The 25,111-nt window shown below is 39.7% G+C and overlaps 7 protein-coding genes and 1 long non-coding RNA gene across 9 annotated transcripts; 5 read left to right on the top strand and 3 right to left on the bottom strand.

Moving 5' to 3' along the window:
* Positions 1–1,695: 1,695 nt before the first annotated feature.
* LOC148171765 (dynein regulatory complex protein 1 homolog) lies at positions 1,696–3,900 on the bottom strand. The gene is given in 7 exon segments (XM_088042357.1): positions 1,696–1,841; positions 1,844–1,921; positions 1,966–2,141; positions 2,189–2,374; positions 2,416–2,545; positions 2,596–2,767; positions 2,814–3,900. Coding segments are annotated over 7 exon segments (1,785 nt in total). The 5' UTR covers positions 3,810–3,900; the 3' UTR covers positions 1,696–1,794.
* A 594-nt stretch (positions 3,901–4,494) lies between these two features.
* On the top strand, positions 4,495–5,628 carry RpL11 (ribosomal protein L11). Its single transcript, XM_088041529.1, has 4 exons — positions 4,495–4,577; positions 4,901–5,032; positions 5,082–5,268; positions 5,315–5,628. Exons 1-4 carry the CDS (start codon positions 4,572–4,574, stop codon positions 5,551–5,553), a joined length of 564 nt encoding a protein of 187 aa, XP_087897655.1. The 5' UTR covers positions 4,495–4,571; the 3' UTR covers positions 5,554–5,628.
* Positions 5,629–12,081: 6,453 nt separating this feature from the next.
* LOC148171763 (short-chain dehydrogenase/reductase family 16C member 6) lies at positions 12,082–13,777 on the top strand. The gene is made up of 6 exons (XM_088041466.1): positions 12,082–12,251; positions 12,526–12,764; positions 12,881–13,116; positions 13,163–13,324; positions 13,371–13,570; positions 13,617–13,777. The coding sequence occupies exons 1-6, from the start codon at positions 12,223–12,225 to the stop codon at positions 13,717–13,719; spliced, it is 969 nt and encodes a 322-aa protein (XP_087897592.1). The 5' UTR covers positions 12,082–12,222; the 3' UTR covers positions 13,720–13,777.
* On the bottom strand, positions 13,716–15,165 carry LOC148171762 (chitinase domain-containing protein 1). The gene is made up of 4 exons (XM_088041465.1): positions 14,816–15,165; positions 14,580–14,766; positions 13,946–14,540; positions 13,716–13,898 (listed from the first exon to the last, which is right to left on the bottom strand). Exons 1-4 carry the CDS (start codon positions 15,080–15,082, stop codon positions 13,757–13,759), a joined length of 1,191 nt encoding a protein of 396 aa, XP_087897591.1. The 5' UTR covers positions 15,083–15,165; the 3' UTR covers positions 13,716–13,756.
* A 69-nt stretch (positions 15,166–15,234) lies between these two features.
* On the top strand, positions 15,235–15,979 carry LOC148171761 (uncharacterized). Its single transcript, XR_015770422.1, has 3 exons — positions 15,235–15,525; positions 15,581–15,672; positions 15,723–15,979. It is a non-coding gene; the product is annotated as an uncharacterized LOC148171761 (long non-coding RNA).
* A 1,004-nt stretch (positions 15,980–16,983) lies between these two features.
* On the top strand, positions 16,984–20,195 carry Prp6 (pre-mRNA processing factor 6). The gene is made up of 7 exons (XM_088041398.1): positions 16,984–17,162; positions 17,209–17,268; positions 17,318–17,384; positions 17,434–17,633; positions 17,684–18,884; positions 18,931–19,488; positions 19,536–20,195. Exons 1-7 carry the CDS (start codon positions 17,068–17,070, stop codon positions 20,154–20,156), a joined length of 2,802 nt encoding a protein of 933 aa, XP_087897524.1. The 5' UTR covers positions 16,984–17,067; the 3' UTR covers positions 20,157–20,195.
* On the bottom strand, positions 20,183–21,515 carry cpb (F-actin-capping protein subunit beta). The gene is made up of 4 exons (XM_088041402.1): positions 21,393–21,515; positions 20,912–21,296; positions 20,668–20,867; positions 20,183–20,621 (listed from the first exon to the last, which is right to left on the bottom strand). Exons 1-4 carry the CDS (start codon positions 21,393–21,395, stop codon positions 20,382–20,384), a joined length of 828 nt encoding a protein of 275 aa, XP_087897528.1. The 5' UTR covers positions 21,396–21,515; the 3' UTR covers positions 20,183–20,381.
* A 429-nt stretch (positions 21,516–21,944) lies between these two features.
* smo (smoothened, frizzled class receptor) lies at positions 21,945–25,102 on the top strand. Of its 2 annotated transcripts, none has more exons than XM_088041399.1 (4): positions 21,945–22,758; positions 22,860–23,706; positions 23,753–23,923; positions 23,965–25,102. In XM_088041399.1, exons 1-4 carry the CDS (start codon positions 22,164–22,166, stop codon positions 24,941–24,943), a joined length of 2,592 nt encoding a protein of 863 aa, XP_087897525.1. In that variant the 5' UTR covers positions 21,945–22,163; the 3' UTR covers positions 24,944–25,102. The 2 variants fall into 2 exon arrangements, with proteins under 2 accessions (XP_087897525.1, XP_087897526.1); XM_088041400.1 differs by having other exon boundaries at positions 21,946–22,758; positions 23,980–25,102.
* The last annotated feature ends 9 nt before the right edge of the window (positions 25,103–25,111 follow it).

The raw sequence follows: 25,111 nt of genomic DNA, 5'->3' as shown, positions 1-25,111 counted from the left end.
TGTAACAAATTTATTTGAACGTAAAATTATTGCACAGAAATCGTTAATTTTCGCATCAAACTTTGCCTCTTCAACCCATCGTATCTCAAAAAATTAAAGACATGGATTTTTTTTAACATTTTTCCGGTGGTCTATGGCATTGTCCAATGATACAGTTCACGGTGGTGCGCGACTTTCCGGACATTCTGTATAAATGGGTGCACTATATTAGTAACTTAAGTAACCTTTGTTCATATCAAAGTTAATCATTGTTTAAATTTAGTTAATATTGATTCATAGTTCTATTTAGTAGAGACAGAATCTAAATTACGTTTGAACTTGCCCCAATTTACCTTACCAAATTCAAGATTTCATTTTTTTCTATTAACGACAAAATTCTAAGTTTGAAAGATTAACTTCAATAATTTAGACATCGATGAATTTTAGTCCAATTCTGTCCTCAACGATAACGATAAGACGTAACGACTCTGTGTAGTCGAAGAAATTTTTTAAAATCTGAAATAATTGAATTAGTTTTCTTATCGCATTTGCAAAATCCTAGCAAACACTTCCAGGTTAACAAATTGCGTTATCTGAACTCTTCACAACGCCTCGTCTCCCCAATTAGAAATAAGTATCAGTTTCCAGCATCTAGGTCCTATCAAAAAAGCCCCTATTTAGCCCCAGCAAATAAACACTTTTATTGACAAAACCGTAACTCAAAACGCCGTCCGGTCTAATTCATCGCCAAACATCGGAAGGACAAAGCCAGGGCCGGTCCGGGTGGTTTTCTTATCTCGTGATTGATAACGATGTCGTTTCGGTCCCACCCAGGTCGATAATCTTAAAATAAAGGAGCGTTGGAAAGAAAAAAAATTAGGAAGCATCAAAAGTGTTAAGTTTTTGTGAGAAATAATGAACGGAAATGACTGACAGGAAACTGCTCGATAAATATTTGTTCGAAAATCAATATTTATGAAAGGAGCGTCGAAAAGACTGCGAATAAAAACAGGAACTTTTGTAGTATAGTGATTGGCATGAAAATGACATTCGTATTCGTAGAGCCATATATGCAGTACAAATAACAAAGAAGAATGCGTCGGGCAGACAAGACCACATGAACAAAAAAGGACAATCGCAGCCCACTTCGTTATAATATAATGACGGACCGTGAGTTGGTAACATCAAAGGAGTCTGTGAAATATTTCCCATCAACAGTCTCCGATCAAGAATGTTCAATTCAAGCAAGTTCTTCGACCAATAGCAACTCGAGGCGTGTTTTATTAAAGCACTGCCTACTGATATCCTTATGTAATTTATAATTGTTTAAACATATTATACTGTTTAAAGAACTGTCGGATTTTTATTGTGAAATCGGCGGATTTCGAAATGAGTTTTTTGTATTTTTTTCTCCTCTTATGTAACGCACGATTAATTATTTTCGCTTTTTTAAAGTGGATTTTGTCGACGATAATTTATTATGTGTGCTTGATCCAACATGTAATATAATAATAGGAGGTTTGTAAAGTTTTTGTCCACGCTTTTTTGCATTTTAATTTGTTTACGAAATGGCGTATCTCACATCTACAACACTTCTTAATAAATTATGCCATCGATAATAATAGACACTTGCGATTCTTGGGCAGTTTTAACACGAGATAAATGTGACGATTGTTAATCTCCAGGTTTATTGTCGAGCAAACAAGAACACGAAACTTTAGTCAATGTTGATTACACAAATCATAAAACTTCGAGCTAATCTTTTGGTGTGTTTATTTTCAAACTGGAGCGCATAAATATGTCACGTTTGACTTGTTATATTCGTTCCAAAATTACACTCAATACGGTATGTCTTTCTGTTCGATGTAATTAGCGAAAACGCGTCGCAAATCTGCGTTCTGCCGCCGTAGAGATGCAACTTCTTCACTTGCAATTTTGCGTGCTAAAAAGTAGCGTCTTAAAAAGTACTACTCTGGTTAAACTCACCTTTGAGTATCTCATGGTACTGCTTTAGTCCTTCCAGAAGACTATCCCACAACTGTTCTCTTTCTGCAGGGAAGAGACTGAGATATTTCTCCCAGTAAACTTGAATGTCTACCGCTGCCATAGCCCGGGATGCGGTGGTTCTTTTGTAAGCAAGACGCTCGTTCATGTTGGGCATGCTACCAAAAGTACTTCAGTAACACCTCGACAGCTTAGTACCTTTTACCTTGCTTTAGGAATGTGGTACTTCCCAAGAAACTCCTTCAAAGCTTTCAGTACGTACACCGAACTAATCATTAGAGGATGCTGGAGGTGACATGGTACCGAAATGTTCGGTTTTTCTGAGTGAACCGACGCCTTTTCTATTTCCCTGGAACTGAAAGAAATTAATCGATTGTTGATAAAAATATGTCTAACTTAGTATTTTCGTATAAGTTATCGACTCCTCGGCACTCTCCCTTCATGCTCTCATCATACAATCTGATGGAAAAAGGTCCGAATTGTACTAAAGTACCATCCCCATTGATTGAATCAAGCACTGTTTTCGTCACTTCCAAATCTGCCTCTTCCATGGGTTTAGACACTGTAAAATGTAAAACAAAATTAGCGCCGAGAAATCTCCAAAGAATTTACAACCAAAAGACAGTTCTGGTAGATTCATATCCGCGGCTGAAGGGGCCTCTGAAGTTTCATCTTCGATTCCAAACAACTCAGGAATGGGAACATTGCAAATGGGGCAATACATGTATGGAAGGAAATATTCAAACAGGAGGTCGATATCGGCTTTGTCTTTTAGATGAAACGCCTGGAAAAAGCGACTAAAGGTTTAGACTACAATCCTAAGAATTTACCTCGAAGATGTTATCAACTCTGACTAAAGTTTTGTCGAATTCAAGATATGGTTCTAAAATGGCATTCAACTGATCTTCAACTAAGAACCCAGCTTTGTCCCCAATCAACTGAAGAATATGCCCAACAGTTCTCTTGGAGATGTCGGTCTCTTCAACTTCATCCTGAGTCTCAATTTTCTGCTTTCGAAGTGCTGGAGTTTTGACAACAGGACTCCCCATTTTTGTGGGTAGAGAGTACTCAGGTGGTGTCCAAATCAACCCCAATTGTTGCTCATGAAGGACTTTATCAATCCTGAGTACTCTCTTAAACAACTCGTCAGCACGCTGCTTATTCATGTTCCAAATCTTCTTGAATTTATCGTTGTTAACTGCAGCTACATGATCAGCTTTCTTTTCAACATCCAAAATGTTTTTACTCAACTTTTTGATCTCTTCCGTTAACTTCTGTATTTGCTCTACTGTGCTTTTGTGATACCCGTCGTTCTTCTTCCTCAACATGTTAATCACGTCTTGCATCTTGTTGATCCTCCGCTTTTGTTGCGACCGTATTATCAAATTCTCATCTTCGCGTTTCTTGAGGATTTGGTAGTTGTAATCTAACTTCTCGCTGTTCATGATGGCGTCTTTCTTTATTCTTTCGTATTCTCTGTGAAGCTCGTCACAACTGTTTTCTAACTTGATGGTGGTGTCGCGGTAAAACTCCAAAAAATCACGTTGAAGGTCATCCATGTCTTGTGCGAACTTCCAGTAGTCCTCTTCTCTTAAATCGGCGTTGTCCTTCTCCTCCTGATCGCGTTTTTTGTACAGTTCATCCCACTTCTTGTTATTGGCTTCAATGAGAAGTTGGCGCTCCGCTAAGATAACTTCTTCCACCTTCTGGAGCTCTTCTCTGTACGTTTTCCGCATGACAACAATCTGGAAAGTAGCAATAAGATAGACAAAAACTAAGATACCGTACTTGGTGCTCAATTCTTTTAGAAATAGTGTTAACATCATCGATCTGCTTTCTCTGATCCACCGCAAAATCAAACTCCGCTTTCTTCAACCGCTCTTTTAAATTCGCAATAATCTCATCTTTTTGTTTGATGAGATCGTCGCATCTTTCTTTCTGGCTTTGGATGTCCTCATTGATGTGCAGAGGGTCGTTGTATTTCAGTATTCCGGTCCACTTGCTCGCAATTTCGTTGAATTTGGCGGTTGCTGAGTTTGCTTCTTCTTCTAGTTCTTTCAAGAGTTTTTCTTTTCCGAAGCCTTCGCGTTCGCGGCGATCCGTTTCGCGTGCTTCTGTCGCTACTCTTACATTAGTAACATGTTCTTCTCCTTCTACAATAAGTTTTTCAAGAAGTTCGATACTTTTATCAACCTGTGAGTCAATGGGAGTTTTATGGTCCTCGGACACGATGGTGCCGTCGTCTCCGGCGGCTTCTTGCGCCTCCTCCAGCTCCTTCTGTCTAAAAAATTTGAAATTACAGCGTTTTTCGGCACGTTGACTCTACTTACTTCTTGAGCGCATCGACCCGTCTCTGTATCCGTGACCTCCGGGCCAAAATACGTTCTGTAGCATTTGCAGAAGTAATCTGAGGCTCGTAATCTTCATCCTTTTTCTCTTCTTCGTCCGAATCCATTTTGAAGTCAAAAAATAACAAGTTTGAAAGTTGCCATGACAACACAATGCTGCCACCATACGTCGCGAAAGTCACTGAATTGTAGCAAAAGAACTCTACATTATCGGCTGTCTTTTTAAGTGTTCGATACGCAATGGCGGTATGTTTTCTTGTTTTGGTCTTGATTTTTGGGTTTTCTTGCATCATCGGGGTCTGTGGTGAATCAAAAATGTGCTAATATTTAGTTGCGTGGAGCAAAAATTGTGTTTTAGACGTTGGTGCGGGTATTTTCGGGGTTTTAGGGAGGGTAACGTCATCGACATGTGTTGATAAACTACGTGATTTTGTGCCAGTGGGGCTGTTTTGCGTATTCTGTTGTTTGAAAATGCGTGGAAATGTTTACATGGGGGCAATTTGATTCACTCAGACCCAAAATATTGACATTTGTGAAGCTAACCTCAAAATTGTTTTTCTCTATTTTAGCCGGTTGCGAAGAAGGAAAGGAAGGATGTCAAAGACAAATCGAAGAACTGCATGCGGGATCTTCATATCCGCAAATTATGTCTGAATATTTGCGTAGGAGAATCCGGTGACAGACTCACTAGAGCCGCCAAGGTATAACCTCACTTCATCGTTATTTTCTCTCATTTTTTGCTTTTTTAAGGTGTTGGAACAATTAACTGGACAGCAGCCCGTGTTCTCCAAAGCCCGATACACCGTCAGGTCTTTCGGTATCAGACGTAACGAAAAAATCGCAGTTCATTGCACAGTCCGCGGCGCTAAAGCTGAAGAAATCTTAGAAAGGGGCTTGAAAGTGCGAGAATACGAATTGAGGCGTGATAATTTCTCAGGTACTGTTGTTTCGAAATGAGATTGTTTCTTTAGTGTTGATTTTAGCGTCTGGAAACTTTGGATTTGGTATCCAGGAGCACATTGATCTGGGAATTAAATATGACCCCAGTATTGGTATTTATGGATTAGACTTTTATGTTGTTTTGGGACGTCCGGGATTCAATGTTGCTCACCGAAGGAGGAAACAAGGGAAAGTTGGGTTCCCTCACCGTTTGACCAAGGAAGACGCCATGAAGTGGTTCCAACAGAAGTATGACGGTATAATCTTGGCGAGCAAGAAGTAATGCGTATTGTATGGTTATGTTTGGATATGAACATATTTGTATGGATACGCAAATAAATTTATTTCATAAAAAAAATTCTTTTCAATTTATTAAAATTTGGTAACTTTGGGGAAAAAAGAAAATTCCTGAAATTGAATGTGCACCTTTGATGTGTATTTTGTGTTGCATAAGTTCCAAGCGTTGTAAATGATTGCCAAAAAGCTGGGCTGCGTTCATAAAAATCACTGTGTAAAATGTGGCAAAATTTTTTGTTTATTAAAAAAATGTACGCAGATGTATAATGATTAAGTTTACTCTAAAAAATCGAGATATCGATATCAGAAGTTTGGCCATAGTTTTAGTCATGAATTTTTGCGAAAATTTGCAAATTTCGACTGTAGAAAAATCAAAGAACTGTTTCTTATGTAAAAAATTGTAAGAAAAACGATGGCGCGAACCGCATCTCAATATCTGTAATAGTTTCCGAGATATCGAGCACAAATTGTTTTGAACCTTCAAAAATTTGGCACTCTGGCGACAACCCAAAATTTCAAACGGCCATAACTCGGTTATTTATTGACAAATATTAATCCATTATCATGTTTTTGAATTCAGCGTAAAATTCTGCGTAAAATGAGACCCAAATTTGTTGAGTTTTTTTAATAAATAAACGAGGTATCGGCCAAAAACTGTTTTGGAAACATCATTTTAGGGTGATTTTCAATCAATGTTTTCAAAATAAAAACGACGTTTAATAGCATTGAATTATACATCAGTCAAAAGAGGAGCTCGAAATCTATCTACTGGCCAAATTTGAGATCTATCGGACAAATAGTTTACGAGTTATAACCAAAAATAAAAAAAATGAAAAATTTTCATCGTTTGAGTTGCAATTTTTTTTCGCGAAAAATCGACTATCGAATTTTCGGCTTTTGAGAACATTTTCTAACGTAAAATGAGGCGAGAAAAACGATGGCGCAAACCGCATCTCAATATCTCAAATAGTTTCCGAGATATTTAACTTTAAAAATTGGAAAAAATGAGAAAAAATGAAAATCAACAATCCAAAATTTTGATCGGCCATAACTCAGTTATTTGTTGTCGGATCTGAATTTAAATCCCAGATTTGGAATCTGCGTAAAATTCTGCGTACACTGATGTATAATAACCTAAGTTTACTTTAAAAAATAAGCGAGATATCGGTATCAGAAGTTTGGCCATAGTTTTAGTCATGAATTTTCGCGAAAATTTGCAAATTTCGACTATAGAAAAATCAAAGAACTGTTTCTTATGTAAAAAATTGTAAGAAAAACGATGGCGCAAACCGCATCTCAATATCTGTAATAGTTTCCGAGATATCGAGCACGAATTGTTTTGAACCGTCAAAAATTTGGCCCTCTGGCGACAACCCGAAATTTCAAACGGCCATAACTCGGTTATTTATTGACAAAAATTCAAAAATGATCATGTTTTTGAATTCAGCATAAAATTCTGCGTAAAATGAGACCCAAATTTGTTGAGTTTGCTTAATAAATAAACGAGGTATCGGCCAAAAACTGTTTTGGAAACATCATTTTAGGGTGATTTTCAATCAATGTTTTCAAAATAAAAACGACGTTTAATAGCATTGAATTATACATCAGTCAAAAGAGGAGTTCGAAATCTATCTACTGGCCAAATTTGTGATCTATCGGACAAATAGTTTACGAGTTATGGCCAAAAATAAAAAAAATGAAAAATTTTCATCGTTTGAGTCGCAATTTTTTTTCGCGAAAAATCGACTATCGAATTTTGGGCTTTTGAGAACATTTTCTAACGTAAAATCAGCCGAGAAAAACGATGGCGTAAACCGCATCTCAATATCTCAAATAGTTTCCGAGATATTTAACTTTAAAAATTTGAAAAAATGAGAAAAAATGAAAATCAACAATCCAAAACTTTAATCGGCCATAACTCAGTTATTTGTTGTCGGATCTGAATTTAAATCCCAGATTTGGAATCTGCGTAAAATTCTGCGTACACTGATGTATAATAACCTAAGTTTACTTTAAAAAATAAGCGAGATATCGGTATCAGAAGTTTGGCCATAGTTTTAGTCATGAATTTTCGCGAAAATTTGCAAATTTCGACTATAGAAAAATCAAAGAACTGTATCTTAGGTAAAAAATTGTAAGAAAAACGATGGCGCAAACCGCATCTCAATATCTGTAATAGTTTCCGAGATATCGAGCACGAATTGTTTTGAACCGTCAAAAATTTGGCCCTCTGGCGACAACCCGAAATTTCAAACGGCCATAACTCGGTTATTTATTGACAAAAATTCAAAAATGATCATGTTTTTGAATTCAGCATAAAATTCTGCGTAAAATGAGACCCAAATTTGTTGAGTTTGCTTAATAAATAAACGAGGTATCGGCCAAAAACTGTTTTGGAAACATCATTTTAGGGTGATTTTCAATCAATGTTTTCAAAATAAAAACGACGTTTAATAGCATTGAATTATACATCAGTCGAAAGAGGAGCTTAAAATCTATCTAGTGGCCAAATTTGAGATCTATCGGACAAATAGTTTACGAGTTATGGCCAAAAATAAAAAAAATGAAAAATTTTCATCGTTTGAGTCGCAATTTTTTTTCGCGAAAAAACGACTATCGAATTTTGGGCTTTTGAGAACATTTTCTAACGTAAAATGAGCCGAGAAAAACGATGGCGCAAACCGCATCTCAATATCTCAATTAGTTTCCGAGATATTTAACTTTAAAAATTGGGAAAAATGAGAAAAAATGAAAATCAACTTTCCAAAACTTTGATCGACCATAACTCGGTTATGTGTTGTCGGATCTAAATTTAAATCCCAGATTTGGAATCTGCGTAAAATTCTGCGTACACTGATGTATAATAACCTAAGTTTACTCTAAAAAATAAGCGAGATATCGCTATCAGAAGTTTGGCCATAGTTTTAGTCATGAATTTTCGCGAAAATTTGCAAATTTCGACTGTAGACAAATCAAAGAACTGTTTCTTAGGTAAAAAATTGTGAGAAAAACGATGGCGCAAACCGCATCTTAATATCTGGAATAGTTTCCGAGATATCGAGCACGAATTGTTTTGAACCGTCAAAAATTTGGCCCTCTGGCGACAACCCGAAATTTCAAACGGCCATAACTCGGTTATTTATTGACAAAAATTCAAAAATGATCATGTTTTTGAATTCAGCATAAAATTCTGCGTAAAATGAGACCCAAATTTGTTGAGTTTGCTTAATAAATAAACGAGGTATCGGCCAAAAACTGTTTTGGAAACATCATTTTAGGGTGATTTTCAATCAATGTTTTCAAAATAAAAACGACGTTTAATAGCATTGAATTATACATCAGTCAAAAGAGGAGTTCGAAATCTATCTACTGGCCAAATTTGTGATCTATCGGACAAATAGTTTACGAGTTATGGCCAAAAATAAAAAAAATGAAAAATTTTCATCGTTTGAGTCGCAATTTTTTTTCGCGAAAAATCGACTATCGAATTTTGGGCTTTTGAGAACATTTTCTAACGTAAAATCAGCCGAGAAAAACGATGGCGTAAACCGCATCTCAATATCTCAAATAGTTTCCGAGATATTTAACTTTAAAAATTTGAAAAAATGAGAAAAAATGAAAATCAACAATCCAAAACTTTAATCGGCCATAACTCAGTTATTTGTTGTCGGATCTGAATTTAAATCCCAGATTTGGAATCTGCGTAAAATTCTGCGTACACTGATGTATAATAACCTAAGTTTACTTTAAAAAATAAGCGAGATATCGGTATCAGAAGTTTGGCCATAGTTTTAGTCATGAATTTTCGCGAAAATTTGCAAATTTCGACTATAGAAAAATCAAAGAACTGTATCTTAGGTAAAAAATTGTAAGAAAAACGATGGCGCAAACCGCATCTCAATATCTGTAATAGTTTCCGAGATATCGAGCACGAATTGTTTTGAACCGTCAAAAATTTGGCCCTCTGGCGACAACCCGAAATTTCAAACGGCCATAACTCGGTTATTTATTGACAAAAATTCAAAAATGATCATGTTTTTGAATTCAGCATAAAATTCTGCGTAAAATGAGACCCAAATTTGTTGAGTTTGCTTAATAAATAAACGAGGTATCGGCCAAAAACTGTTTTGGAAACATCATTTTAGGGTGATTTTCAATCAATGTTTTCAAAATAAAAACGACGTTTAATAGCATTGAATTATACATCAGTCGAAAGAGGAGCTTAAAATCTATCTAGTGGCCAAATTTGAGATCTATCGGACAAATAGTTTACGAGTTATGGCCAAAAATAAAAAAAATGAAAAATTTTCATCGTTTGAGTCGCAATTTTTTTTCGCGAAAAAACGACTATCGAATTTTGGGCTTTTGAGAACATTTTCTAACGTAAAATGAGCCGAGAAAAACGATGGCGCAAACCGCATCTCAATATCTCAATTAGTTTCCGAGATATTTAACTTTAAAAATTGGGAAAAATGAGAAAAAATGAAAATCAACTTTCCAAAACTTTGATCGACCATAACTCGGTTATGTGTTGTCGGATCTAAATTTAAATCCCAGATTTGGAATCTGCGTAAAATTCTGCGTACACTGATGTATAATAACCTAAGTTTACTCTAAAAAATAAGCGAGATATCGCTATCAGAAGTTTGGCCATAGTTTTAGTCATGAATTTTCGCGAAAATTTGCAAATTTCGACTGTAGACAAATCAAAGAACTGTTTCTTAGGTAAAAAATTGTGAGAAAAACGATGGCGCAAACCGCATCTTAATATCTGGAATAGTTTCCGAGATATCGAGCACGAATTGTTTTGAACCTTCAAAAATTTGGCCCTCTGGCGACAACCCAAAATTTCAAACGGCCATAACTCGGTTATTTGTTGACAAAAATTCAAAAATTATCATGTTTTTGAATTCAGCGTGAAATTCTGCGTAAAATGAGACCCAAATTTGTTGAGTTTACTTAATAAATAAACGAGCTATCGGCTAAAAACTGTTTCGGAAACATCATTTTAGGGTGATTTTCAATCAATGTTTTCAAAATAAAAACGACGTTTAATAGCATTGAATTATACATCAGTCAAAAGAGGAGCTCGAAGTCTATCTACTGGCCAAATTTGAGATCTATCGGACAAATAGTTTACGAGTTATAACCAAAAATAAAAAAAATGAAAAATTTTCATCGTTTGAGTCGCAATTTTTTTTCGCGAAAAATCGACTATCGAATTTTGGGCTTTTGAGAACATTTTCTAACGTAAAATGAGCCGAGAAAAACGATGGCGCAAACCGCATCTCAATATCTCAAATAGTTTCCGAGATATTTAACTTTAAAAATTGGAAAAAATGAGAAAAAATGAAAATCAACATTCCGAAACTTTGATCGGCCATAACTCAGTTATTTGTTGTCGGATCTGAATTTAAATCCCAGATTTGGAATCTGCGTCAAATTCTGCGTACACTGATGTATAATAACCTCAGTTCACTTTGAAAAATAAGCGAGATATCGATATCAGAAGTTTGGTATAGTTTTTGTCATAAATTTTTGCGAAAATTGCGTTTTGTATGTAGGTGATGTACCGTTCATAAACGCAACAACACTCTGGCGAATCTCAGAGTGTTAATCACATCACTCTGACGTCACACGCTCCAACAGACGTCGCACTTTATGAACACACCCCCGCGCACCATTAAACACACGTGTATTTAAATGTTATTCTCATTACGAAACAGAAAACAAGAAAAATTGACATTAATTACAAGTAATGAGAAAATACTTACAGCTGATAAACTAATTAGCTTTGAAACACGTCTATTTTATTCATTAATGTTGTTTTAATTTATGTATTTAAATTAGCTCACAACATTTTAAACTCACAATCAGTTGATTCTAATTAAAATTCAATGTCTGTTTTGACCTATTTTCGTAATTGTATGTTTTTATCTTTTTGCAGTCTTTTGAAATAATTTCTAATTTTTCAGTTTTTTCATGTCGTTCAGATGATTCGATTCTTTTTAATTTTGGATATATTTTTTGGCATCTGAGTCGTTTTCCGTCTTTTCTCTTTATTTTTTTTCAAATTTTAAAATCGTTTGCATCCATTAGATGTTTTTGGCTAAATTCTTTTGAATAACGTAAGTTTTTTTTAGATGTCTTCAATAGTTGAAAAGTTTTTTTTTATCTCTGACGCAGTGTTGGAAAATGACTCAGAACTGGAGGCAATTTTACGGAATATATAAATGACTGCCCAGCAAATACTTTATGGATTATAATTCAAAACGTTGCCAAAAGACAAAACTGCACCTCTGGCACTATTTTCTAAAACTCAAAATGTTTGCTCAAGCACTTAAGCCAGTGAAAGACACATTGTTTCGTTTTTGATAGCAAATTGATTAATCAACGTCAGGATAACAAAATTAAAAAAGTGGGTGCATTCATCCTCTACATCGTTCTGTTTACTCTTATGCTCAAGATTACCAAGAGAAAGGTTTGGATAGGTCAATAAACTGAATTTTCTCCGTCGACCTGCTGACTGAGATATTGCGAGGATCTTGTATTTCATCGTCAGCAGAAGCCGGCATTTCGTATTCGTAACGCACAGCGAGCGGTTACGCTAATCAGTGCATACGTGGAATTTTTAGCAAGGGGGTTCCGATTCAAGATGTACTCGTATTTCCAACGGGCCACGAGGTAAGAGTTATTTTTTACATTAATTTGTAACTTGTGTCGGGGTCAAGTTCACAATTTTAACAAAAAAAAGTTAATTTCTTATCGCATATTATATTTTCTTTTTAATAAGGTAATTATTAAATTGTACGGACAGGTAAACAAGTTGGTATTTATAAAAATAAATAACAAAAACAAGTTTTTTATATTATAAAAGTGTGTATTTATGTGTAATCTAGCAATTAACACCGTCTGTTTCGTTTTTGCGTTCTAAAGAAATGGATCTTTTTTCTTTAAGAGCCCTCATCTCGGTGGCCACCCGCATCGTGGACCTCGTCGTCTTAGCCTACCTCACTGTCTATTACATTTCCGAGGCTTTGCTCTTGACCGTAACACCTCCATTCCTCCGCAGGAAGAAGAGTCTCGGTGGTAAAGTCATCCTTTTGACCGGTGGTGCTGGAGGAGTGGGTCAAGAACTCGCCCTTCGCCTGGTTAAGCATAAAGCCATCGTCGTGATTTGGGACAACAACGAGAAAGGTAAAATGAGTTAAAAAAAGTAAAAGCGAAACCAAAGCGAAAGTCTAGAAAGTAGGACAAGAGCAGTGATATTCTCTCTTTTTGATGGTAATGCAGCGGTGTTTGAACAATTACAGCTTTAGAAAAACTCAAAATAAAAATAGAAGGTGAAGGTCACAAGGTCTACACGTATCCTGTTGATGTCTCCGATAGGGAAAACGTGTATAAATATGCGGAGATGGTGAAGGAAGAGGTCGGGAATGTGGATATTTTGATTAACAATGCCGGGGTTGTGTGCGGGCACACGTTCCTGGAACTCCCGGATTACATGATCGAGAAGACTTTCAAAGTTAACATCCTGTCGCACTATTGGGTACTTTTCCTTTTAACCAAAACAATCAATAATCAAACTCTTCCAGACAACCAAAGCGTTCTTACCCAACATGATCAAAACTGGGAAAGGCCACATTGTCACAATTGGTAGTCTCACGGGGCTCCTCGGGACCTACAAGTGCACTGATTACAGCGCGACCAAACACGCCACTCATGGCTTCCACGAGAGTCTTTTAATCGAGCTCAAAGTAATTTCCACCCCGAAACCCACAATTTCTGATCTTAAGTTTTCAGGCTCAGGGACACGATAAAATAAAAATGACTTTAATTAGCCCCTATTTTATCAACACAGGGATGTTCGCAGGTTGCAAACCGAAGAACCTCAACATGTTGGAACCAAAGGATGTTGCAAAAAGAATAATAACAGCGATTAAAAACGAGGAAGTTTTTGTCACGCTTCCGGGATGGTCGAGATTCGTGCTTCCTATGAAGAAGTAATAATGACTGTGTTTAAAACAACAGTACAAGTTTTTCTTTTAGTTTTATTCCTGCGAAACTCGCTTGGGTGATGGTACACCGACTGATCCAAGGCCCCCAGTCTATGATGGGAATGCGCAATTTCCAAGAAGTCGAGGCAGCTTAAGTTAACTGTTATTTATTGTAGTCAAAATTGTAATAAATCACAACAAATCGTAGAAATATCTGAGCCCTTGTCCGAGCTCCCAGATGGAGACCCCAGTCCCAAGTTTCCTGCACATCTCCAGTCTCTTGTGGATGGAATACAATGTTGGATAAAACAGCAAATGCTTTCCGTTGGACTCCCTAAAAAAAAACGATTTAAATAAAGTCTTAGTAGTGGCACCCCTTACTCGTATTCGACGTAGTGCTCCCCGATCTGAGAATCATAAATCAACTTCACATTCTTCAACTTCGCCTCCAAAGTCTTGATGAAATCACCCCCTAAAATAGCTTTGGCCTCCATCATCTCCGAGTAGCGATTCCCGTAGAAGTTAAAACCGGTCAGAATCTTGCCCCGTTTGGAAAAATCCGAAGAGATGGTCTTCACGGCGTCTTCGACCCACAACAAGGGGGCGTTAGGTCCCGGCCGGTGGGGGTTCGAATAATCGTAAGTCATAAGAGAAAAAGCGGTGACATGGTTATAGAGTGCGTTAAAGTGGTCTTCTGAAAAAGGGACGTTGCTCCCCCGTTTCGGGGGGATGACTAGAATCAAATCCAGGCTTTCTAGAGCTAGAGAATCGCCTATTGCAGTGATTAGGGCTAGGAGAGGTCCGTAATCGTTTTCAGTGGCGATTTGGGGCCACGTTTCGATAACGTAGCCGTTGAAATTGTTGGTTTTTGCTGACTCAATCAGGAGTCTGATCAAGCCTTTGGTTTCTTTAGGATCAGTGAAGAGGTGGTTCATCTCAAGCTCTGAGAGAGTGCTAAAGAGGACCCTAGGAAGAACTAATCATTTGTTAGCTGGGGTTCATTAAGAATCGATACTTTTTAATTTGCGCTCTCTCCCTGCGTTCCGCACATGAGCCATCCATTTCTTATCAATATCATGGGTGCCACTAAACTCGTAGTCATGCCCCCCTTTGTCTGGCTTCTTCACTTGTAACCACACTGGACTAATATGTGTGAACTTATTCCCGAAAATCTTGGCAACATCGTAGCCCTCAGCGTTCCACTAAAACCATCGTTTTACCAAAAATCACTCAATAAAATAAGCCCCCTACTGGAGTAACATAACCGAGCACCATACCATCGAAATTAAAAGAATCAACTTCTCGAAAGTACGCTTGGTGGTTCTGGATGATCTCTTTCGCGGTTATAACATCAGAGACCAGATGACGGTCAAAAACAGTCAGATTTTGGGGGCCGGTTTTTATTTTCACTTTCAAATCTTCGGATTTTTCCTTTCGTGAGTTGGGGGTCAATGTGGCGCTAATAAACACGTGCGAAGGAAACTGAAAGAGAGTAAATATAATGAAAGGGAGCAACATTTCGAAAATTTAGAATTTGGAAAAAACGAAATGAGGTTATGTTGTGATAAGGCGACAGTTCATTTTCCACGCCGTTTGTGACAGGGATCGCGGGGCGGTCACTTCATAGGCCCTTGTTGGCATTGGTCGATGGTGGCGGACTCTGTGTTTTTGTCACATAAGTTGTGAAGCTTTGATACTGAAGAAATACAGATTCCTAATTGAATTAAATTGACGAGGAAACACGTAATTCCAAGAGAGAAACAAATACAATGTTTATCAATGTTTATGTTTGGCCAACCGAAAGTTTAACACGTGTTGCGTTGAACTTTGAGTTTTCTTCAATTGTAATCAATTGTAGTGTTGAGTTTTATGAAAAAGCTTGAAGTTACATTGTTCTTCTTGTTTGGATTTATTAAATAGTTGATTCAGCAATGACGATATTCATTACCAAGCTGAAACTGGTGAGTTCCATTAATCTTCTGCTTATAAAAGTTATATTTATTTATTTATTTGTAGAATTATCTACACTGGGGTCTAATAAAGAGGCTAGCTGTTCTAACATTTCACCAGAGATGCACCAACTTGCAATTCTTCAGAGAAATTACTTGGTAAGTTACCATTTCACACCAAATTGGCAGTATGTTTTAAATTGTTATAGATGGACTATGAAAATTCAACAGCCAGAATTATCATCAGCTGACATTTAAACACAATTTATACTTCTGAAAGAATTTACTACACGATTACAGTGAGCAGAGTCAAAGTCAGTTCTTTCCAAGTGAAGAAGTTAATTTTGCGTCTGCAATCGTCAAAAATGAACATCCGCATTCTAAAAAAGTATGCAATTTCTTTTATTTTTTGACTATTTTTGTTACATGTATGGAACATGTCTTAATAAAAATGTTTTAACGAAAATTGTTTTTATTAAAATTCAAATTTATAAACCAGTAAAAAAAAATGCCTATAACGGTTTGTGTCTTCACTAAAGCGCTGGTTTGGGTCTAAACTTTTGTGCAAAGCTTGTGTGACATTTTTATAGAGGTCGCTACCTTATGTTGAGGTCATCGCCGACTCCATCTTATACCAAGCCTGTTCAATAGCTTCCGAGATCTGTTCCCGCGAAGTAGGCCATGAGTACGTAAGGAGTGCGTAAGCTAGCGCCACTCTCGACGATTTCTTGAAACACCGTTCTGGCATTTTTTTGATTTTTAATTTTATATTTCTGATTAGTAGCCGTTTCCGCGAAGAGAATGATCTGTTTTCTTTATGGAAGTTCGGAGAAATCGCTTTCCTTGCATTCCAGATGCCGTAATTTTTGATGAATTTACCCGACGTACCTAACCTATCATCACTGCAACTTTCAAAGTGACGGAAATGTCACCAAAATGAAAGAATTATCACCAGAATTTGATACGTTTTTTCGTCGTTGGGGTCGCTGGCGTATGTACGGCGATGACCTTGAGGGAACTTTTTGCAAAGGGGCGAAATCAAAATTGAACAGGCTTGGTATAAGATGAAGTCGGCGATGTTGAGGTAGGCGGATTTCCGAACATTTACTGTAGAGTGGGCTATCTATATATTCTTTCATCTAAGACAGGGATTTCGTTTCTAAAGATAAGACAGATTTTTGACGTATGTCTGACTCGACGTGGAAAATTCAATTTTAAAATCTTTATTTACAAAACTTGAATGTTTTTGGCAAAAAATAAAAGCAAAAAAATACTCTCTTTATAAATTTAAACCTCAGAAAAAAAATCTAGACTCTGATTTAAGATTTAAAAGTAAGTAGGTTGTTTAATTAATATTTATTTAAACGTTAGACTTGAAGTTAGGCATGCGCATTATGTCTTAGCTTAGTCCAAATGCGCCCTTGAAATCAACCAATGACATCTCCGAATTTTCTCAATTTTCACAAATCTAGTGGAAACTGTATCTTTACCCCAGCGTTGAAGTGACGTTTGCTTTGAGGTTATAAAACACTTGTTTATGTTGAATATTGAGACATGTCCGCAACTCCGCAAGCGCTCGCAAATCGCAACAAGAAGCACTTTCTGGGAGTTCCCGCGCCGCTTGGTTATGTCGCCGGTGTGGGCAGAGGGTAAGTTTTTTGCAAAAGGGGGCTTTTTCTAATTACTCTGTTTTAGTGCGACTGGTTTCACAACACGTTCGGATATCGGTCCTGCTCGAGACGCCAATGATGTGTCGTTAGTTGCTTTTTTAAGTTGTTTTTCCAAAGTAATATGTGGTTTCTAGGGATGATCGACATGCACCCCCTGCAGCAAAACGGGTGAAAAAAAAGGAAGATGAAGAAGAAAAAGAAGTAGGTTTGAGGGTGGTTTTTGTTGAAGAATTAACAAAGATTGTTGTAGGAAGAAGAGGATTTGAACGATTCTAATTATGACGAGTTCAGCGGCTATGGAGGTTCCCTTTTCTCAAAAGATCCTTATGATAAGGATGATGCTGAAGCCGACGCTATTTACGAAGCGATTGATAAGAGGATGGACGAAAAACGCAAAGAATACCGAGAGAAACGCTTGAGAGAAGAACTAGAGAAATATCGTCAAGAAAGGTACAACTCCAACTTTTATAATCCCTTTTAAATAACTTTATATTTTTTAGACCGAAGATTCAGCAGCAGTTCTCTGATCTCAAACGCGATCTCCGCAACGTGAGCGATGACGAGTGGCGCAGTGTTCCAGAAGTGGGCGACGCTCGCAACCGCAAACAACGGAATCCCCGTGCTGAGAAATTTACCCCCTTGCCTGACAGTGTGTTATCGCGGAATTTAGGAGGTGAAACCTCCTCCACCATTGACCCAACATCTGGTTTAGCTAGCATGGTTCCGGGGGTCGCTACCCCCGGTATGCTCACCCCTACAGGCGATATGGACTTGAGGAAGATCGGTCAGGCGCGAAACACTCTGATGAACGTGAAGTTGTCTCAAGTGTCGGATTCCGTGACGGGGCAAACTGTTGTGGACCCCAAAGGCTACCTCACGGATCTGCAGTCAATGATCCCCACGTATGGGGGCGATATTAATGATATAAAGAAGGCGCGATTGTTGCTTAAATCGGTGCGAGAAACCAATCCGAATCATCCCCCTGCGTGGATTGCTAGCGCTCGCTTGGAGGAAGTCACAGGGAAGGTTCAAGCAGCGCGGAATTTGATCATGAAAGGGTGTGAAGTCAACCCTCATAGCGAAGATTTGTGGCTGGAAGCGGCGAGGATTAATCCCGCGGACACTGCAAAGGCGGTGATCGCACAAGCTGCACGGCACATTCCTACTTCTGTTAGGATTTGGATCAAAGCCGCCGACTTGGAGGTAGAAACTAAAGCTAAAAGACGCGTCTATAGAAAGGCGTTGGAACACATCCCCAACTCTGTGAGGTTGTGGAAGGCAGCTGTTGAATTAGAAAACCCTGAAGACGCTAGAATTCTACTCTCAAGAGCTGTGGAGTGTTGTCCCAGCGCTGTTGAATTATGGCTGGCTCTAGCGAGACTGGAAACATACGAAAATGCGAGGAAAGTCTTGAATAAAGCCCGAGAAAACATCCCTACGGATAAACAGATCTGGACGACAGCCGCGAAACTTGAGGAAGCCAATGGAAACCACCACATGGTGGAGAAGATCATCGAGAGAGCCATCGCGTCGTTAAGCTCGAATGGAGTGGAAATCAACAGAGAGCAGTGGTTCAAAGAAGCGATAGAGAGCGAGAAAGGGGGCCACGTGCATTGCTGTAGAGCTATCGTCAAGTCCATCATCGGTTATGGGGTGGAGCCTGAGGACCAGAAGCACACCTGGATAGAAGACGCCGAAAACGTAAGAAAATCCCACGATTTTACGTAAAACTAACTGTATTTTCTAGTGTTTGAGTCAGGGGGCTTACGAGTGCGCCCGCACCGTCTACAACCACGCTCTGGCCACCTTCCCCGGCAAGAAATCCATCTGGTTACGTGCCGCTCATCTCGAGAAAAGTCACGGATCGAGAGAAAGCCTCGAAGGTCTTCTTCAACGAGCCGTGGCTCATTGCCCCAAGAGCGAGATCCTCTGGTTGATGGGAGCGAAGAGTAAATGGTTGGCTGGAGACGTCCCCGCCGCTCGTGGCATCCTAGCTCTCGCTTTCCAAGCTAATCCCAACAGTGAAGAAATCTGGCTCGCTGCCGTCAAACTGGAATCAGAGAACCGCGAATATGAAAGAGCTCGCCGGTTACTAGCTAAAGCCAGAGGGTCGGCACCAACCCCAAGAGTTATGATGAAGAGCGCGAAATTGGAATGGTCGCTGAATGATTTAAAGGCCGCCCAGAAACTGTTAGATGAAGCTTTGAAGGTTTTCCCGGACTTTGCGAAGTTGTGGATGATGTCAGGACAAATTTTAGAGCAGCAGAACGAGTTGTCGAAGGCGTTTGATACGTACTACGCTGCGGTAAGTAACCCCCTCCCCAAATCTGTTTTTAACACACTTTTTTCCAGATCAAAAAGTGCCCCAATTCTATAATGTTGTGGATCTTATTGACGCGCCTTGAAGAAAAACGGGGTCTTCTCATCAAAGCCCGATCCATGTTAGAAAAAGCACGTCTAAAGAACCCCAAGAACGAGATGCTTTGGTTGGAAGCCATCAGAATCGAGCTTCGCGCCGGAATGAAAGAAATCGCCAACGCCATGATGGCGAAAGCTCTTCAAGAGTGCCCATCTTCGGGGATTTTGTGGTCGGAATCGATCTTCATGGAGCCTAGACCACACAGAAAAACTCGATCCGTGGACGCTCTGAAGAAGTGTGAACACGACCCAAATGTTCTTCTAGCAGTCAGCAAACTCTTCTGGTCCGAACGCAAAACCAGCAAATGCAGAGAGTGGTTTCAGAGGACTTTGAAAATAGAACCTGATCTCGGAGACGCGTGGGCTTACTGGTATAGATTTGAGCAACTCCACGGGACGCCGGAACAACAAGAGGAGGTTAAACAGAGGTGTTTAGCGGCGGAGCCCCATCATGGGGAGCTGTGGTGTGCCGTTTCCAAAGACATTCAGAATGTTGGGTTTAGTGTTGAGCAGATTTTGACCACGGTAGCGAGGGATCTTGCGATTCCCGTGTAATGTAAGTGTTGAAATAATTAAACAAGTATTCAAAAATCATTTATTGATCCTAGGATGTAAATGAATCATTCAATAAGGGCAATCCCTAAATGCCATGCCTCCTTAAAGCGAATTTCATAGATAATAAATATATTTTATGCGTAATGAACGAAAGTGCATGTACAAAATAATAAGAAACTATAAATATTAATCATCTTCATAATAAATTTCAGAATTCTGGGAACATCAGTTATCTGTTTTATTCTGTCGGCGTTGGAGCGCAGCCGCCAAATCTTGCTTCAGCGCTTGCTGCTGCATGCTCTCACTCAAAGATTGCACTGATCTCAAACTATTAACTATATCCTTAGTTTTGCTGAAGTAGATCTCACTCAAAGTGTTTCGGATTTTGTTCTCCATGTCTTCAACCATGCGTCCGATGTTGGCAATATGAGGGCTCGCCTCGTTAACCGCAGCGTCTTGTTCAATCTACCAAACAAACTCCAGTTGAAGTCTTTTAAAAATTCCAACTCACTTGTCTGGTTAGGCTCCCTCCTAAATTCATGGTCCCAGAGCCAGGTTTGTTGGTTTGTAGCCACAACATTGCAGTGGAAGTCATTTTGTAATGTGAAGTGCGTCCGGAGCTCTTCTCTTGGACTTCAACCACATGAATAGAGTCCCAACAGCCCTTGATTTTCTTACTGCCATCCCCAGTCTTTTTTATAAGAATCACACCTAAAGACAGAGTGAGATTGGGGCGACGTTGCACACTTCCTTACCCGCGAATCCGTGCTCCAAGTCCCAGAAATACACTGAAGAGACGCCCCCTTCAAAGTACATCTCCCTATACTGATCAAAAGCGTCGTTTGCGTCAATTTCAAGCTTCCTCAGCCTCTCTGAAGGCATGGACCCGTCATCTAACGGAGGATAGTAGGTATTAGACCATGGAGATCTATATGAATCCCCGTCTCTGTTATAATCACACAACAAGTAATCCCGCCCTGTCTCTTTATCTCTGGAAATTTTTAGGGGTTGATCAACGGAAGACAACAAATCCTCACATAAACTAGGGACTAAATCAATCAAGTCGCCTAGATTTTTCTCTATTTCTTGGGGCGGCAACCGCCGCATTAAATCCAAAGCACAATCGAATTGTTGCTCGCCCTGAAACAGGTGAGATAAGAATGGGTGTGACTCACTAAATAAATTCGGGGTTGAGGGGCTGCGGGTACTGCAATGGATTAAAAAAGGTACACTCACCATGGTAAAATCTAACTTAAACGGAAGAAAATATAACTAGTGGCGAGAAATTAATATTTAGGACCGCTTGTCAACGTCGCCCAGTTGATGACAGTCATTGACAGTTTTGACAGGTGTCTGGGGAGTTTCGTTGTCACCAGATTTTCGAAACTGAGTTAAATCAACGAAAGAATGGCACTTTTTGGTTAGATTATAACGAAATTAGAGTGAATTTGTCGTTTATTAACAATTATACGTCTCACGGTGGCACATTTTCAAGAAAACAATCGCTTGGTTTGTTAGGTTGGCAATGCTCCCAGATGACAATAACATAACCAATAAAAGTCACACGTGGGGTATGCAACCCACATTGCGCTATTGTTCACAGCTTTCTCAAATGGAATTAATAGCCTGAGAACTCATTAGAAACAATTTGCACGTCTTCTAATGGAATTTGCTTTCAGTGTGACACAACCTTTGGGGCCCTGTAGTTCCCATCTCCTTTTCTCCAAGAATCAGAAATAATTGACCTTGATGTGTGAGGTCCATGGTCTGCTTTCACATCTCTTTCTCTCCTGTTCGTCCGCCCATGTGCTTCCCTCTTCTAGGAAACTATGAGCCTCCACTGTGGGTGGTCCATCCATCTCCTTTTTTTCCAATAAAACTCGTATTTTCGTCTTCGTTTCCCCCACAGTTCGGTAAACTAACAACACACGTGCAGTTTTCGGTGTTATTGTTCGGAAAGATGCGAAAAGTGAAAGAAAGAAGTTAAGTGAGGAATTCTGACACAAAATGAACGTTTTACTTTGGATTTTAGTCAGTGGATGTGTGGTAACTAATGCCTTATACATCCAAGACCTCCCAGAAGGAAATTCGACGCTAGCTAACGAGGTGGTGGTGAGGCATAATGATCGGGACAGCGCGAGATTCGACAGGCATTTCAAGCAGTACTGCCAAAAACCAGCGAAATGCCAGCAATTAAACTACACTTCTTGCATGGGGATGAAACTACCCTATTATTCAACAACCCTCGAACTCACAGATCTCTCGTCACAAGAAAACGTACAAGAAAGACTGAGACATTACCAGTATCTACGATATATACCAAAGTGTTGGGCTGTTATTCAGCCTTTTCTGTGTGCCTTATACATGCCCAAGTGTGAGAATGGCAAAGTAGACATGCCCTCAAGAGAAATGTGTCAATTAACGCTGAAACCTTGTAAAATGTTTTATAATAGCTCCGTTTTCCCGAAATTCCTCAACTGCGACGATGACAGGACCTTCTTTTCCAACTGCAAGAACGACGTCCAGGAGCTCAGGTTCAACACCACGGGATTCTGCATGGATCCTCTGGTCAAAACGGACAACCAAAATTGGTTCTATCCAGGTTTGTAGGCAACCCATAATTCTCCCAACTAAGGTTTTATGACTCCATTTCCGGTGTAACATTCTTATAGTATGATGTAATTAACACTTGTTTTTCTTCAGACGTGGAGGAGTGCGGCCTCCGCTGCAAGGACTCTCTCTACACCGAGAACGAGCACTACCAAATCCACAAACTCATTGGTTACTGCGTTCTCATCTGCGGCGTCCTCCACCTCTTCGCCGTCCTCACCTTCATCATCGACTGGAACATCGCCAACAAGTACCCAGCTCTCGCCATCTTCTACGTCAATATCTGCTTCTTGATCTCAACTCTCGGTTGGTCCATCCAGTTTTTAAACTCAGAGACCCGCGAAGACATCGTTTGCAAGAAAGACGGGACTCTGCGAAAGTCTGAGCCGAGTGCCACGGAGAACCTCTCCTGCGTGATTGTCTTCGTCTTAGTTTACTACTTTTTGATCGCCGGGATGGTTTGGATCGTGATTTTTAGCTATACCTGGCGCATGGGCTGCGTGCAAGCTCTGGGGAAAATACAAGAGCGCGTGGATAAGAAGAGTGTCTATTTTCATTTGGTGGCGTGGAGTTTACCGTTGATGTTTACCATCACCACCATGGCTGTGGGGGAGATCGACGGAGACTACGTCACGGGAATCTGCTTCGTTGGAATGGTGAACTTCGGGGCGCGAGCTGGCTTGCTGTTGACACCCCTAGCGGTGACGATGATGGCACTCTCTTATATTAACGTCCGGGGGCTCATTCTGTTGATCAAAGTGAAGAGCGACAGCAAAGAGATCATCCCGGAGCACTCCAGCAGGAAGATCCGATCCAACATTGTAAGAATGGGAGTCTTCACGTTGTTCAAGATCGTCTTCTGCATCATCACTTTTAATTATCACGGCTACATCTTCATTAACTCAGAGACGTGGAGTTTGAGCCTTCAGAGTTACATCCTGTGAGTATCCTCAAGTAGACAGACCAAGAGTTTAGTTCTTTTACAGGTGCAAATTGACGAGCCTTAGTTTGGATTTCTCTCATTGCAAACAAGAATCGCGCCCGAGCGTGGCCATGTTACAACTCCAACTCCTGGCGGTTTTCGGGGCCGGAATTTTGATGTCTTCGTGGGTGTGGTGCCCCGCGACTCTTCACTCCTGGAGCCGTTACATCCGCAAGTAAGTCTCCGATTGCGTTCCACCAGAATAACCCAAATTAGCACTCTTCTTTTCAGAAAATTTCACTGCGAGGTGGAGGAGCGCATGAAGCTCCAAAAGCACAAAATCATCGCTCAGGCTTATATTAAAAGAGACCAGTTTAACCAAGGAGGGCGGATTTCCATCGAATGCCCTGATTACATCGACCCTGTTGGTTTAGACTTCGATTTAAACAACGCCGCGAGTGATAGTTTTAGCACCACTTGGGGGATTAACCTCCCTCGATTGTTGTACCGAAGAGGCGCCGTCGTCGATGAGGTGGGCTACTCGAGCAACTCCCTCGACTCTGAAGTGAGCCACGTCTCGGTGCGACACGTGAGCATCGAAAGCCGGTGCAATTCCGGTGACAGCCAATTATCAGTACAAATCTCCGAGTTGAAAGCGACGAGAAAAGTGAACCGAAGACATCGAACGCGGAGACGCAAGCCTGATTTTCGGAGGAACTCCAGAGATGTGTACGGGTCCTCCAGAGCGTTATCCAGGACAGGGAAACACGGAAGCAGTGCAAGTCTTGATTCCCATCTCCAGTTTATTAAGGCTGCTTTGACGGAGAGCTCGGGGACAACTTTGGGGCAGCGAAACAACAAGAGGCGACCGGGGAATGCTGGGTTAGACGGCCAACACATCAAGAATTTACTGTCAAACGGGAAACTCGTCATTCCGTACAATAAATCGGTGAAGAGCGGCAGCGAAGATGAGAATGTTTCAGTTACCGTTTCTGAGAGCAAGTACAATGTTGTTCTGAGTAACATGAATTTAGATCTTAGCGATCAATTAGCCTTGAAGGCTCTCAAGCAAGGGCCCCATATTGAGGAAATTGACACCAGTTCGAGTGAAGAAGAAAAACCTTTGAGGTCAGGGCGGGAATCCCGGAGATCGAAACGTTCAAGGACTTCTATTAAAAAGTTTAAGAGCCATTCGGACTCTGACGACGTGCAGAGCGATAGCTCAACTTGTCCCGAGATCCGGGAGCTACTGTAGTGTGGTGCCTTAGAGATAAGACTGAGATTTACATTTTTATAATCGAATTTTTGAGATCTAAAGGGCAGCTTGGCCTGTCGAGTAAATATGACAATACTTTACAGTAGAGAATATTTATTGTGCTGTGTATATTTTAGAATAAAATTAACTTAAACACGATTTTCCTTC

The sequence above is a fragment of the Gnatocerus cornutus genome, chromosome 7 (assembly GCF_029298725.1).
Source record: "Gnatocerus cornutus isolate USDA-ARS CGAHR chromosome 7, icGnaCorn1.1, whole genome shotgun sequence".
Lineage (NCBI taxonomy): Eukaryota > Metazoa > Arthropoda > Insecta > Coleoptera > Tenebrionidae > Gnatocerus > Gnatocerus cornutus.
This window is presented reverse-complemented; position numbering and strand designations above follow the sequence as displayed.

What these genes read in the sequence shown, in the direction of transcription:
- RpL11 (XM_088041529.1), top strand. An exon ending in GACTCACTAGAGCCGCCAAG is followed by an intron (nt 5,033 to 5,081) that starts GTATAACCTCAC and finishes TGCTTTTTTAAG; the next exon opens with GTGTTGGAACAATTAACTGG. An exon ending in GAGGCGTGATAATTTCTCAG is followed by an intron (nt 5,269 to 5,314) that starts GTACTGTTGTTT and finishes TGTTGATTTTAG; the next exon opens with CGTCTGGAAACTTTGGATTT.
- LOC148171763 (XM_088041466.1), top strand. Translation starts at nt 12,223, where the DNA reads ATGTACTCGTATTTCCAACGGGCCACGAG. An exon ending in TTGGGACAACAACGAGAAAG is followed by an intron (nt 12,765 to 12,880) that starts GTAAAATGAGTT and finishes GAACAATTACAG; the next exon opens with CTTTAGAAAAACTCAAAATA. An exon ending in TTCGTGCTTCCTATGAAGAA is followed by an intron (nt 13,571 to 13,616) that starts GTAATAATGACT and finishes TTTTTCTTTTAG; the next exon opens with TTTTATTCCTGCGAAACTCG.
- LOC148171762 (XM_088041465.1), bottom strand. Translation starts at nt 15,082, where the DNA reads ATGTTGCTCCCTTTCATTATATTTACTCTCTTTCAGTTTCCTTCGCAC. An exon ending in TGCTCGGTTATGTTACTCCA is followed by an intron (nt 14,767 to 14,815) that starts GTAGGGGGCTTA and finishes CGATGGTTTTAG; the next exon opens with TGGAACGCTGAGGGCTACGA. An exon ending in GAGAGAGCGCAAATTAAAAA is followed by an intron (nt 14,541 to 14,579) that starts GTATCGATTCTT and finishes ACAAATGATTAG; the next exon opens with TTCTTCCTAGGGTCCTCTTT.
- Prp6 (XM_088041398.1), top strand. Translation starts at nt 17,068, where the DNA reads ATGTCCGCAACTCCGCAAGCGCTCGCAAATCGCAACAAGAAGCACTTT. An exon ending in GTCGCCGGTGTGGGCAGAGG is followed by an intron (nt 17,163 to 17,208) that starts GTAAGTTTTTTG and finishes ACTCTGTTTTAG; the next exon opens with TGCGACTGGTTTCACAACAC. An exon ending in TTGATACGTACTACGCTGCG is followed by an intron (nt 19,489 to 19,535) that starts GTAAGTAACCCC and finishes ACTTTTTTCCAG; the next exon opens with ATCAAAAAGTGCCCCAATTC.
- cpb (XM_088041402.1), bottom strand. An exon ending in CTTGGAGCACGGATTCGCGG is followed by an intron (nt 20,868 to 20,911) that starts GTAAGGAAGTGT and finishes CTCTGTCTTTAG; the next exon opens with GTGTGATTCTTATAAAAAAG. An exon ending in GAGGGAGCCTAACCAGACAA is followed by an intron (nt 20,622 to 20,667) that starts GTGAGTTGGAAT and finishes TTTGTTTGGTAG; the next exon opens with ATTGAACAAGACGCTGCGGT.
- smo (XM_088041399.1), top strand. Translation starts at nt 22,164, where the DNA reads ATGAACGTTTTACTTTGGATTTTAGTCAGTGGATGTGTGGTAACTAAT. An exon ending in CCAAAATTGGTTCTATCCAG is followed by an intron (nt 22,759 to 22,859) that starts GTTTGTAGGCAA and finishes GTTTTTCTTCAG; the next exon opens with ACGTGGAGGAGTGCGGCCTC. An exon ending in AGCCTTCAGAGTTACATCCT is followed by an intron (nt 23,707 to 23,752) that starts GTGAGTATCCTC and finishes GTTCTTTTACAG; the next exon opens with GTGCAAATTGACGAGCCTTA.